Raw genomic sequence first — 13523 nt, 5'->3', positions numbered from 1 at the left:
CGGAGATATTCACAATGCCACAAGACTCTTTAGTAACTGGTATTTCAAAATGTATCTAAACAGTTTGCATCTGAATGAATTGACCCCCATCCTTGTTCGCTGAGCTTACTTGTCGCTGGCCTTTAGAGGTCGTAGGTAACAGCTCAACATTGTCTGCAGCTCCTTGACAAACTCCCTCTCATGCTCCAGGATGTCCTGCACCACCTGAGAAAGATCATTTAAATAACCCACATCCTATTCGAGACAGAAACGCTGACACAGCCTAAACTGTTCCGCTAAGCGAAGCTGTAGTGGCCCAGTGCATATGGAGCTGTAGAAAAGGGACATCCAATGGGAGAGGGCCCACTCACCACACTGTAGTAGTTCTTGGTCAGTTGAGATGCTTTAGGAGACACAGGTTTATCTGCAAGAAGTAAGGTAGTCGGGGGCGAAGTTACAGAGCAGCAAACAGCACACAGAATGAGTGGTGGTGTTCTGCTAAGCATCATAATCTAGTCTGGTGTTTGTCCAGCATGGTACCACAGACTCTTTCCCAGCCCTACTCACCACAGGGCTTGACCTCGCGGACATAGTTGCTGGGGAACCAGCCCGTCTTGCCATTGAGCGAGCCCTCCCACCAGCCGCCCTCCTCCTGGCGCGACACACTGATCAGGTCTCCCTTGTTGAAAGACAGCTCATCCTCGTTGTTCTGCTTGAACTGGAAGCGCGCCTTCACCAGCACCAGCCCGCCTCCGCCGTTCTCTGACATCTCCTGGTTGCGTAGAATAGTTGTCAGTTACTGACTCGTATACAATCTAACCAATCAGGAAAGTTTGATTTATTATGCATTTATGTAATTTGTGAGCCGAGTGTACAAGCCGTTCAGGACAGGCGTACAGGAGTGTGAATATATTTGTAATTGCTGGTTAACAGCACATGCTACAAAAAAGGTTCCAATTACGTCCGTTTCACTGTCAGGGTCATCCTTTTACAAACACGGAATGACACACAAACGACTAATGTGACTGAGTGCGTGCGTGCGTCCTTACCGCTGGTTTGGATTGTCTGCGCAGGGACTTGGACCTGGAAGAGGTGTGTGAGGTGGTGGACTGGCTAGGAGCAGGTGTGCCGGACTGGGGACATGACCTCTCAGTGCCACAGTCTGTGGAGGAGAAAATACACACACACACACACACACACACACACACACACACACACACCTTAAATAGTTAATTATGATCCACCATGTAGCAATGTGACTGCAAAGGACTCGGAGGTTAGATAAATGTTTGTGAGTCTGTCCTTGAATATCATGAATACGACAACTTACAATTATTTTAATCAAGTACAAAATCACTGTTTCATTTTACAATTACACTACTCATGACAGATGAGATGACAGAAATACTTGTCTTTCGCACACACACTTCAGTCGTCAGGTTAAATGGATTTCAGACCAATGTTGAAGCATTGGTCTGTGCAGTGCTAGCAGCTTGTTGATGACAATGTGTTTCAATGCAAGCCGTTCGCTCTGCGGAGTCCCCAAGGGACAGTGGGCACACAGATGTCTGCAGTGCCTAGCTGACAGAATCACCTCAACTAGCACACACTAATCCCAGACCAGCCATCTAACACAGACAAGCTGAGAAACCTTGATGCATATTATCATTGACCAACATCAATGATGTAATGGCTCATTATACCTCAAATGTGCTCAAGTAAACAGATGGCGTGGATGGTAGTTTGAGTTGGACAATAACACTGGCAGGTAGACAAAATAATCTTCAAAGAGCTGACTAATAAACTCTTGTTAGTGTTCTCTGACAGGAGTCGTCTTGTGAGAGGACTCCCTTGCAGTCACAGTGATGCACTAGCTTCTAGCCCCAGCAGTACCAACAGAGCTGGGCATGTCTCTGCCACAACCTCTTCCAATGCCAGCTGCAAAACCTAAGTCAACAACTACACTAAACAAAAATATAAAAACGCAACATGTAAAGTGTTACTCCCATGTTCCATGAGTTGTAATAAATAAAAAAATCCCATAAATGTTCCATACGCACCAAAAGCTTATTTCTCTCAAACACTGAGGAGTATCTGTCTATAATGAAGCCCTTTAGTGGGGAAAAACTCATTCTGATTGGCTGGGCCTGGCTCCCCAGTGGGTGGGCCTATGCCCAGTCATGTGAAGTCCATAGATTAGGCCCTAATAAATTTATTTCAAATTGACTGATGTCCTTATATGAACTGTAACAAAGTAAAATCTGAAATTGTTGCATGTTGCATTTATATTTTTGTTCAGTGTATGTGGACCCACAGCCATCCATTCCAACATACTATTAGATCAATACTTGGATCGATGTCGGGAGGTGACAGCGAATACTTTCTAAATGAACCAACACATGACTTTAAAATGAAACATTTGCATCCTTGTCGGCTGGTACCGAGTCTACATCCACTATCCAACGAGGGAAAGTGTCCTGGAGTAGAACCTTCATTTGATCTCTTTTCAATATAGGAGCAGATCATCACCAAGCTATTTATACATGTTTTGATAGAGAACCAACCATCTGGAAGGCAGGATTAGCTATATATCCTATTAGTCACACAGACCATTATAATAAGAATTGATAAAGAGAGATTGGCAGAGGTATTGCGACAGTCTGGAAATGACTGGAGGAAAAAGCACCAGGATCATGTTTTTATTCAACCTTTTAGACCCGAGAATAGAGATATAAAAAAAAAGACATTTTCCAAGGTAGATCTGGTCATGTAGGCTATAGGAAAGCCCTGTCCAGATATAAAATGACTGGTGTGCTTTGGTGGTTCAGAGTTCTCCTTTAACAATTGGAGGGCACTCCATACATATATCCATACTGGTTCAGCCAACTATTTCTAGGGCACCGCCAAGAGTCAGTGCCAACCTGGACATCACCCTCATTCCCCATCCCTTTACAACTGCAGAAAAAGAGAGCGCAGACGGCAGGCCAGTATAGAAGGAATGCTTGCGTTTCTCTTAGCTGTGAGGGGGTGAGTATTCCACATCCCTTTACACATGCAGTGAGATGCCCAGACAAGCCCTGTACTGTAGTCGGCAGCTCCCTCCTCGTGGCCTGGCCACCAATACTTCTCGCAGCTGCACTGTCAGAATGTGCACACAACCACACAGAAACACAGGGAGAGAGACACAGTACTGAGGCCTGTCAGAGGATCAGCAGAAACACAGGGAGAGAGACACAGTAGAGGCCTGTCAGAGGATCATGATAAGCAGAAACACAGGGAGAGAGACACAGTACTGAGGCCTGTCAGAGGATCAGCAGAAACACAGGGAGAGAGACACAGTACTGAGGCCTGTCAGAGGATCAGCAGAAACACAGGGAGAGAGACACAGTACTGAGGCCTGTCAGAGGATCAGCAGAAACACAGGGAGAGAGACACAGTACTGAGGCCTGTCAGAGGATCAGCAGAAACACAGGGAGAGAGACACAGTACTGAGGCCTGTCAGAGGATCAGCAGAAACACAGGGAGAGAGACACAGTACTGAGGCCTGTCAGAGGATCATGATAAGCAGAAACACAGGGAGAGAGACACAGTACTGAGGCCTGTCAGAGGATCAGCAGAAACACAGAGAGAGAGACACAGTACTGAGGCCTGTCAGAGGATCATGATAAGCAGAAACACAGGGAGAGATGCCTCTTCTCGAACCCATTAAAGAGCGTATGACTAACCCAGCCCAAATCAATAGCACTAGACAGACATTTTGAAGACTATTCCATTTCAAGCTGAGAGAGCGAGAGATTCTGGTCCAATCGTCATGCTCCGGCCTTTAGCATCGATGCTCTCTGATGAGGATTGGCGCTAAGACAACTTCAAACACATAACGACACTATTGGATACAGTCAAGTGATGGCTTTTAGAATTAGCAGCAAAAGCTTTGCGCTAGCAGAAAGTCAAACAGTGTATCGATTGGAGTGACTGTGTCAGCTTGCTGTATATCACGTGAATGTCTTACAGCCGCGCTGCACTGTTGCTTTGACATGAAATACCATTTCATCATATTGACAATGAGCTGTCTGCCATGTAAATTCCCTTCCTACAACCGTCTTATTCAAGCTGAGCCAGGTGTCTTCTAATGCAGTGTTACAGAAAAGAGTAAGGCATGTTCAGTAGGACATGAGAGCCATGGTAGTCATCAGAGTAAATATGGTACTCTGCAGGAGGCCCTTAGAAACAGACACACAGCCATGCCAGCTGTCTGTGAACAGGGCACCTTTTAAGATTCACCAGGCCTACTGGGACCAATCCAGCGAAAAATGACACATGCATATTCATTTTACACACACAAGACAGAGTGTATTTTAAACCACAACGTTGAGTGTGGTCATTGTGAGTCTCAGCACTACACACTTCACACACTAATGCGTAGCTGTAAAATGATTCAGTTTTCTACTAGAGCTTACAGCGTGTGAGGGCAGACAGTCATGCAAACGTAGCATACACATCAATGATTACAATATTGCATGATAATGAAGGCAGGTGAGTACATTTTATTTGGGCCTAAACTTTAAGCTCATTATGTATGGTCTTATTCAGTGGGGTACAATGTTTACCACCTTAAAAATAGAAAATAATGTGTGGAGTAGGAATGTCTGTTTAACCCAGTGCATTTCTATCTGACTGTTTTGTAGCTCTGCATCCTCCTGAATAAGGCCCAACAGTCATTCGACTTACCTTGGGTGGCGAAGTTGACTCCCAGCAGAGTGGTCAGCACTTTGTTAAAGTTCTCGCCAGAGTACAGGCACTCTGGTTCAAATCCCTGGCAGGAGAGGAGACCGACACAAAGAAGACACTTTCAATTCAAAAACAAAATACCTGGCTGCTTATATGACTGACTAAAATCAGCAGGGGACAAGAAGTAGGTATAAAATCATTAGCAACAAAGATGTAGGAGATACTGCTTGGCTGATTATCAGACAGAGAGAATCCTGACCGCAGCCCAGCATCAACACATAATGGGATGTGACTTACACACAAGAAGACGGAGAGAAAAACAGACGTGTTGAATGTGACCCATATTTTTCGTGGCCTAGTGGTTTTGGTAACGAAACAGACGGTTCTCTCCTCATTTGGGGGGTTCCTGAGTGGCGCAGCTGTCTAAGGCACTGCATCTCAGTGCAAAAGGCGTCACTACAGACCCTGGTTCGATTCCAGGCTGTATCACAACCAGCTGTGATTGGGAGTCCCATAGGGCGGCGCACAATTGGCACAGCGTCGTCCGGGTTAGGGTTTGACCGGGGTAGGCAGTCATTGTAAATAAGAATTTCTTCTTAACTGACTTGCCTAGTTAAAGAAAGGTTAAATAAAAAACTAATTTGTCCTTCGATGCGCGCCGAGCACTCGCTCGCTCTGTCTGTCTGTCTCCCGGGCCTCACAGACAGTCGGTTATCCACTTTCCTCTAGCGGCTATGGTTTCACACTTGAAATGAAACATCTTAAATATAGAGGGTAGCAGTCCACGAGGCATCTGTTCACTATCTAGCCCTTCAGAGCCAACGCGACTGACTGACTCATGCATAGTCTTTTCAAAGCTGAAGTGTGGCCTATCTGGTAACCATGTCAAGACGACAGACTGAGGTAGCGTGTGATATTGACATGTAGCAATCTGTTGTTGTCAAAAATGAACAAGCATCTAGAGAAACGAAGCACGGATACAAACATTAAAACAGTGACAAAAGTTTAACAATCTGAAGCTAACATATGACACAGGAATCAAACTTGTTTGTTGCTGTCAAAAAGCATTGAGCAGGGCCAGGGTAGTATGTGACTCACAGGCGTTACAACTGTATATGTCTATAAAAATAATAATACTGTAGGCTCAGGATCTATAAATTCAACTATACTGTAGTCGACCATAACTCGTCAAGTTAGCCGTCACTCAAGCCGTCGCAGCTGCTTCCCTTTTCTGCATCTCGGAACAGAAGTGAAAGTTGTGTGAATGTGGTCTTTGTCCAGTCACATGACAGCCCCATGGCTGTGGTTAAGAAAAATGGAGTGAGAGGGTGACTGGCCAGAGTATGAACTGCAACGGTCCGGAAAAAGTCAAGAAGACACATTGTACAGGGGCTTTCCAAATCCTTACGGTCGTGAGCTCCTGAACTGCCCCAAAGCCTCTAATTATGGAGAAGTGCGATCGCTGCAAGAAAGCAGAAGGGACCTCCCAAACCACAACAGACCAGCCTGCGTTTCTCCCCCCGAACCACTTGACTTGCAGTAGCGAGCCTGGCTGATTAAATTACTTTCTTTTTTTCCTAACCAACTAATGTGATTCAAGACCAGAAACGACTGTTTATAAGGGTTGGGGAGGAAAAGGCATGACTGAGGGTCCAGTGCGGCAGTCACTGTAATGCATAGGGAGGGAAAGGACTTCCAACACCCTCTTATTTTGTGCATCATCACTCATAGTGCTGGAAATACAGTTGAAGTCGGAAGTTTACATACACTTAGGTTGGAGTCATTATAATTCGTTTTTCAACCACTCCACACATTTCTTGTTTACAAACTATAGTTTTGGCAAGTCGGTTAGGACATCTACTTTGTGCATGACACAAGTAATTTTTCCAACAATTGTTTACAAACAGATTATTTCACTGTATCACAATTCCAGTGGGTCAGAAGTTTACATACACTAAGTTGACTGTGCCTTTAAACAGCTTGGAAAATTCCAGAAAATGATGTCATGGCTTTAGAAGCTTCTGATAGGCTAATTGACATCATTTGAGTCAATTGGAGGTGTACCTGTGGATGTATTTCAAGGCCTACCTTCAAACGCAGTGCCTCTTTGCTTGACATCATGGGGAAATCAAAAGAAATCAGCCAAGACCTCAGAAAAAAAATGGTAGACCTCCACAAATCTGGTTCATCCTTGGGAGCAATTTCCAAACGCCAGAAGGTACCACATTCATCTGTACAAACAATAATACGCAAGTATAAACACCATGGGACCACGCAGCCATCATACCGCTCAGGAAAGAGACACGTTCTGTCTCCTAGAGATGAATGTATTTAGTGCGAAAAGTGCAAATTAATCCCAGAACAGCAGCAAAGATGCTGGAGGAAACAGGTACAAAAGTATCTATATCCACAGTAAAACGAGTCCTATATCGACATAACCTGAAAGGCCGCTCAGCAAGGAGGAAGCCACTGCTCCAAAACCGCCATATAAAAAGCCAGACTATGGTTTGCAACTGCACATGAGGACAAAGATCGTACTTTTTGGAGAAATGTCCTCTGGTCTGATGAAACAAAAATAGAATTGTTTGGTCATAATGACCATCGTTATGTTTGGAGGAAAAAGGGGGAGGCTTGCAAGCCGAATAAGAACACCATCCCAACCGTGAAGCACGGGGGAGTCAGCGTCATGTTGTGGGAGTGCTTTGCTGCAGGAGGGACTGGTGCACTTCACAAAATAGATGGCATCATGAGGGAGGAAAATTATGTGGATATATTGAAGCAACATCTCAAGACATCAGTCAGGAAGTTAAAGCTTGGTCGCAAATGGGTCTTCCAAATGGACAATGACTCAAAGCATACTTCCAAAGTTGTGGCAAAATGGCTTAAGGAAAACAAAGTCAAGATATTGGAGTGGTCATCAAAGCCCTGACCTCAATCCTATAGAGAATTTGTGGGCAGAACTGAAAAAGCATGTGCGAGCAAGGAGGCCTACAAACCTGACTCAGTTACACCAGGTCTGTCAGGAAGAATAGTCCAAAATTCACCCAACATTGTGCGAAGCTTGTGGAAGGCTACCCGAAACATTTGACCCAAGTTAAACAATTTAAAGGCAATGCTACCAAATACTAATTGAGCATATGTAAGCTTCTGACCCACTGGCAATGTGATGAAATAAATAATTTTCTCAACTATTATTCTGACATTTCACATTCTTAAAATAAAATGGTGATCCTAACTGACCTAAGACAGGGCATTTTTGCTAGGATTAAAAGTCAGGAATTGTGAAACTGAGTTTAAATTTATTTGGCTAAGGTGTATGTAACCTTCTGACTTCAACTGTAAATAAGGTATTTCTGTTTTTAAAAAATGTTATAAATTAGATTAAGAAAATTAAAAACCTGTATTTGCTTTGTCATTATGGGGTATTGTGTGTAGATTGATTTTTAAATAAAATCTATTTTAGAGGCTATAACGTAACAAAATGTGGATAAGTCAAGGTGTCTGAATACTTTCCGAATGCACTGTAAATATCAATGTCACATGGCTGAAGAGGGGGATCATTTTCACTTGTAGAAAAGGTAGGGAGTGCTGCTAGATTTTCTATTGCTGTTTAACCAAGCAATATGATGCATACTGCTCAATGCACACTGCTCAAGCAGTAATAGACAGTGGAGCCGTATGCCGTGTTTAAGTGCTAGTCAGAACTAGGAAACTCAGAAATGTCCGTCTTGCTAACGGTTTGTAGTTAACATGTGCCACGTTCAACCAGTCGTACATTTTCGAGTTTACTAGTTCCGACTAGCACTTGGACGCGGCATTATTTAAGACGAGCAGTCTTAGTTGAGACCCATCAACAAACCCATCTGTCTGTGTGTTCTGTGGGAGTGACTGACAGCATGCTTGCTTAAGAGGGCAACCCACTCCACATGGCAATCAAGAGACATGTCACAAAAATACTGCATGCAGAGGAAAACAAATCTATGCTGAAGTAACAGCTAAACAATTGTAGGAAAGTTAAGCTTTTGTTGACTGAAACCTGAGTTGACTCTAGAAAATAATACTGCATAATTGTGGCAATAATCACCGCTTCGAATTGCTCAGCTGACAGATATGTAAATCGTGGAGACCAGTCCTTAAACAAGCAAACCCTTAAGGCAATGTATTATTGTTTGTATGAAAATGTTGACTAAAGCTAGAAACAAGAATTCAGCAAGGAACTCAAATCAAAATGTCCAACAACAACAAACACATTATCACAAAACATGTCAATATAGAAGAGATGAAACAACCACCAACCAAGCTGTTTGAAATGACTTACCTCTACTTTCAAGGATGTGCATCCTCTCAAAAACTCCTTGATATTGGCGATGCAGTCAGCTTCGTTCCTCGGTTCCTGACAGTACTAAAACAGACATAAAATAAATATATAAAAACATAGCCTATTTTGGAGATAAACGGTTTATTTTTTTGGTTTACTATTATAGGCGTTGACGCAAATGACAACTCAAGGTGGGGAAAATAAACAGTCACAATCCACTGTATCCTTTCGAATATTGATATTTTACAGTTTAACAAAGTAACGGTGGACTCTTCCTACGTCTCTCTTTCAGGAATATCGTGTCGGTTTCAAGACAGCTGGGAACTCGGAAATCTTTAAATCGAACTTCCGTGCGTTATACAACTGAGAACTCGAAAAAAACGAGCTCTGATGGGGATAAAATTGTTTAGAACGGTCAACTTCAATTTCAATGTCAGGGGCTTCATTGGCATGGGAAACATATGTTTACATTGCCAAAGCAAGTGAAATAGATAATAAACAAACGGGAAATAAACAATAGAAAAATAACAGTTAAACATTTACAAAAGTCGGAATTCTAAGACGGAAATTCAGGCATCTTCCTAGAGTTCTGACTTTTCGACCTAAATATCTCTGACGTCACGATTGAACTATTCCCCCCTCCGAGTTCCCAGTTGTCTTGAATGCAGCAAATATACCCACCACTCGCTCAAGGGGGTGGTTGCACCAGGAAGCAAGCCTTTGAGGAGGAAGTGACGATGACCTCTCGCTGCATTTCAAAAATATCCACAGATTAGCCATTATATTGAGCAAATACTGAGGTGGTCGCTCTAACGATGAAAATACGTTTCTTAAAAAATGGAAGGCAGTGGGAAGGTGCAAGTTCAAGTGGGACCATTCTAGCCAATGAGAGGGCAGATACGCGCGTGAACAACAGGCACAATCCAATATAAAGTGTTTTTTTCTCAGTTGCCGGGATATACACTCGTAACAACCTTTTCTTCGAAACTTCTATTCGATCAAATAAGCCGCACGTAGCAAATAAGCCATTCATTTTTTTTATTGACCAACTTCGACACTCATTGACCTCCATACAAAAAACTCCTCACTTGATGAGCGAAGGAAAAAAACACCTGCTGGAGAAGACAGATTTTGCGCCCACTATACCTGTCGCTTCGCCTATTGCCCTCGATTATTCTTCAAACGAGGGGATTCGATCAATTTGAGCCGTCCCTAGTTGCCACAGACACAGTCATAAACCCCGCCGATTTCTACAATTGATTTTCTTAAAATGTGATTTTAAACCTAACCTTAACCACACAGATAACCCTGTGCCTAACCCTGACATTAAATAAATACCAAAAAACATATTTATGTTTTTTTTTAAACAATATAGACAATTTTGACTTTGTGGCTGTGGTAAATAGTGGAAACCATCAATCAAATCAAATGTATGTATAAAGCCCTTTTTTTACATCAACAAAGTGCTATACAGAAACCCAGCCTAAAACCCCAATCAGCAAGCAATGCAGATGTAGGAGCACGGTGGCTAGAAAAAACTCCCTTGAAAGGCATGAACCTAGGAAGAAACATAGAAGCCCTGAGTCTGAACTCCGCCCTGTGCAACTGGGTCCTGGACTTCCTGACAGGCCGCCCCCAGGTGGTGAAGGTAGGAAACAACACATCCACTTCACTGATCCTCAACACTGGGACCACACAAGGGTGTGTGCTCAGCCCACTCCTGTACTCCCTGTTCACCCATGACTGCGTGGCCATGCACGCCTCCAACTCAATCATCAAGTTTGCAGACAACACAACGGGTCTGATTACCAACAATGACGAGACAGCCTACAGGGAGGAGGTGAGGGCCCTGTGAGTGTGGTGCCAGGAAAATAACCTCTCACCCAATGTCAACAAAACAAAGGAGCTGATTGTGGACTTCAGAAAACAGCAGAGGGAGCACCCCCCTATCCATATCGACAGGACCACAGTGGAGAAGTGGAAAGCTTCAAGTTCCTTGGCGTACACACCACTGACAAACTGAAATGGTCCACCCACACAGCAACAGTGCCTCTTCAACCTCAGGAGGCTGAAGAAATTTGGCTTAGCACCTAAAACTTTTACAGATGCACAATTGAGAGCATCCTGTCGGGTTGTATCACCGCCTGGTACGACAACTGCACCGCCCACAACCGCAGAGCTCTCTAGAGGGTGTTGCGGTCTGCCCAACGCATCGCCGGGGGCAAACTACCTGCCCTCCAGGACACATACAGCACCCGATGTCACAGGAAGGCCAAAAAAATCATCAAGGACAGTACAGGTGCATCAAAGCTGGGACCAAAACACTGAAAAACAGCTTCTATCTCAAGGCCATCTGACTGTTAAATAGCCACCATTAGCACATTAGAGGCTGCTGCACTATATACATAGACTTGAAATCACTGGCCACTTCAATAATGGAACACGAGTCACTTTAATAATGTTTACATATTTTGCATTACTCATCTCATATGTATATACTGTATTCTATTCTATTGTCTTAGTCTATGCAACACTGACATTGCTCGTCCAAATATGTATATATTCTTAATTCCATTCCATTAGATTTGTGTGTATTGTGGTGAAATTGGTACATTACAGCACTGTTGGGTCTAGAAACACAAGCATTTCACTACACCCCGCAATAACATCTGCGAAACACGTGTACGTGACCAATAAAATTTGATTTGAGAGAGGAACCAGGCTCTGAGGGGTGGCCAGTCCTCTTCTGTCTGTGCCGGGAGATTATAAAAGTACATTACCAATCTGGCCCGGGCAGGTGTGTTCTTTCACTATGTGAAAATTGATTGCATTTGTTTTGGAACCGGGCTGCGTCCCGGGCTTGAGCCATGTGCACCGGTCAAATCCCACGGCGAAGTCGGCACTAAACAAAAGTGACCTAATTAAGCACGTGGTGTAATGAGTAGGATTCTTTTCGCATCTAAAAGTGATTGCTGTTATGTTATGTTTCTGGACCATTCACCACGCTGCCTTATTGACAGTATGACCGAGCGGCGCAGATTGATTTGATTTGGTTTGATTGCAGTTCGATTTGAGATAGGCGTTCCTCCTCCACCGTTTTTCCCTGTTCACGTCACGGGCCATAGACCGGTGCACCCTCGGCTCAGCATAATCGAAAATGCAGTGCAATTTTTTCCCCCCTAGTCAGTGACAATCATCAGTTTTGAATTGGATAGCCTACAATTAAATTAGAAAAATGGCTTCCGCCTAATGTAGCCTGTTACATTAACCAAGTAGGCTATGTTCCTTGTTCTACATCTGTGATTCAGCTGATCTGTACAAAATATTATTCCTGTCTGGTACCCGAAGTGTAAAAAAATATATACCTGCTAAAATGCACAGGTTTTGCATAGTATAATGTGCATTAACCTGAATATAAGCATCTTTGGTTACATAATTATATGCGTTTTGGAACATGTTTTGTCATTTTCAGAATGCGGAAACACTTTTCACTTGACAGGAAGTCAGCAATGCATGCAAACCCATAGGAGTTCAGCACTCTTTTACATTATTGATACATTTCTCATCGTAACGTTGCATATTAATGTATTCCACGCTGGTTTAATTGGACTATTGAAGTTACATTACACCAACGGGGATTGGTAATTTATTCAAACAACCCCTCCCTTGCGATTCAAACAATCCCTCCACTGGCATAGCCAGTGTTTTTTTCTTCTCACGGTTCAAGTTGTTGACTTAGTAAATATTACTTTTCTCCGTTATCACCGTTAGAATGTTGCACGGATAACAGTGCAGTAACAATGTTCTGCTTACCTTTGGAAGAGTGCTGGGCACGAGCCGCTCCATGAGTTTGCACAAGACGACCCCATCTTTCAGAGATGTTTTCAGAAATTCTTCTGGGTCAGCTATGTTCTTCTTGGGTGAATTAAGCACCCCTAATGATATCAGCCACGTTACTGTCTGCTCCTCTGGGTTCATGGTTCCAATTAACCCTCCTTATTATGCATCCCCACCGAAGGCGCCAAATTATACAACTCCGTATCAAAATGTTACCCACATCCGTGTCACACTTCTGCTTGTAAAAACGCCGTTAGTACTGGGTTCCCCTACAGGTTAATAACAAGCACTGTAGCAATACATATTGATGAAGGTGGTTTCCATCCTATGCAATAAGTTTTCGCCCTTCCACACCTGAGACACTGTAGGTGAATTCTGAGCTATGGTTGAATGTTTTCTGCCTCCAATTCCACTGAAATAACACCAGGAAACAGAGAAATCATGTTATCTGAAGGGACACATCCCATATTCAACAGAATGCTGTAGAAAGTGGCGACCACAATAGTGCCTCAGCAAAAAGAATGAAATCTGCATTACATTCTAGTCAAACATCTTCATGGACTCCCAAAACTCCAGGAATCAAGTTATTTTGCTTTTGGGCACCATATAAAATCAACCACTTAGTGGCTAACCATCGCTGTTCAGGACTGTCTACAAATGA

General features: G+C 43.4%; 1 protein-coding gene across 3 annotated transcripts in view; it reads right to left on the bottom strand.

Moving 5' to 3' along the window:
• LOC139581310 (rho guanine nucleotide exchange factor 6-like) overlaps nt 1-13126 on the bottom strand; it is a 29541-nt gene extending 16415 nt beyond the window's left edge. The window contains exons 1-7 of one of the 3 annotated variants that reach the window (XM_071410921.1): nt 12839-13126; nt 9026-9109; nt 4708-4792; nt 1029-1141; nt 547-751; nt 351-403; nt 110-204 (exon numbers count right to left, since the gene is read on the bottom strand). In XM_071410921.1, coding sequence (XP_071267022.1) covers nt 110-204; nt 351-403; nt 547-751; nt 1029-1141; nt 4708-4792; nt 9026-9109; nt 12839-13003 — 800 coding nt within the window. In that variant the 5' untranslated portion in view covers nt 13004-13126. Of the gene's footprint in view, nt 1-109; nt 205-350; nt 404-546; nt 752-1028; nt 1142-4707; nt 4793-9025; nt 9110-9706; nt 10668-12838 lie in introns of those variants that run through there. The other 2 variants (XM_071410920.1, XM_071410922.1) reach the window with 2 other exon arrangements.
• Nucleotides 13127-13523: the final 397 nt, after the last annotated feature.

The sequence above is a fragment of the Salvelinus alpinus genome, chromosome 7, assembly GCF_045679555.1.
Source record: "Salvelinus alpinus chromosome 7, SLU_Salpinus.1, whole genome shotgun sequence".
In the NCBI taxonomy this organism is placed as follows: Eukaryota; Metazoa; Chordata; class Actinopteri; order Salmoniformes; family Salmonidae; genus Salvelinus; species Salvelinus alpinus.
This window is presented reverse-complemented; position numbering and strand designations above follow the sequence as displayed.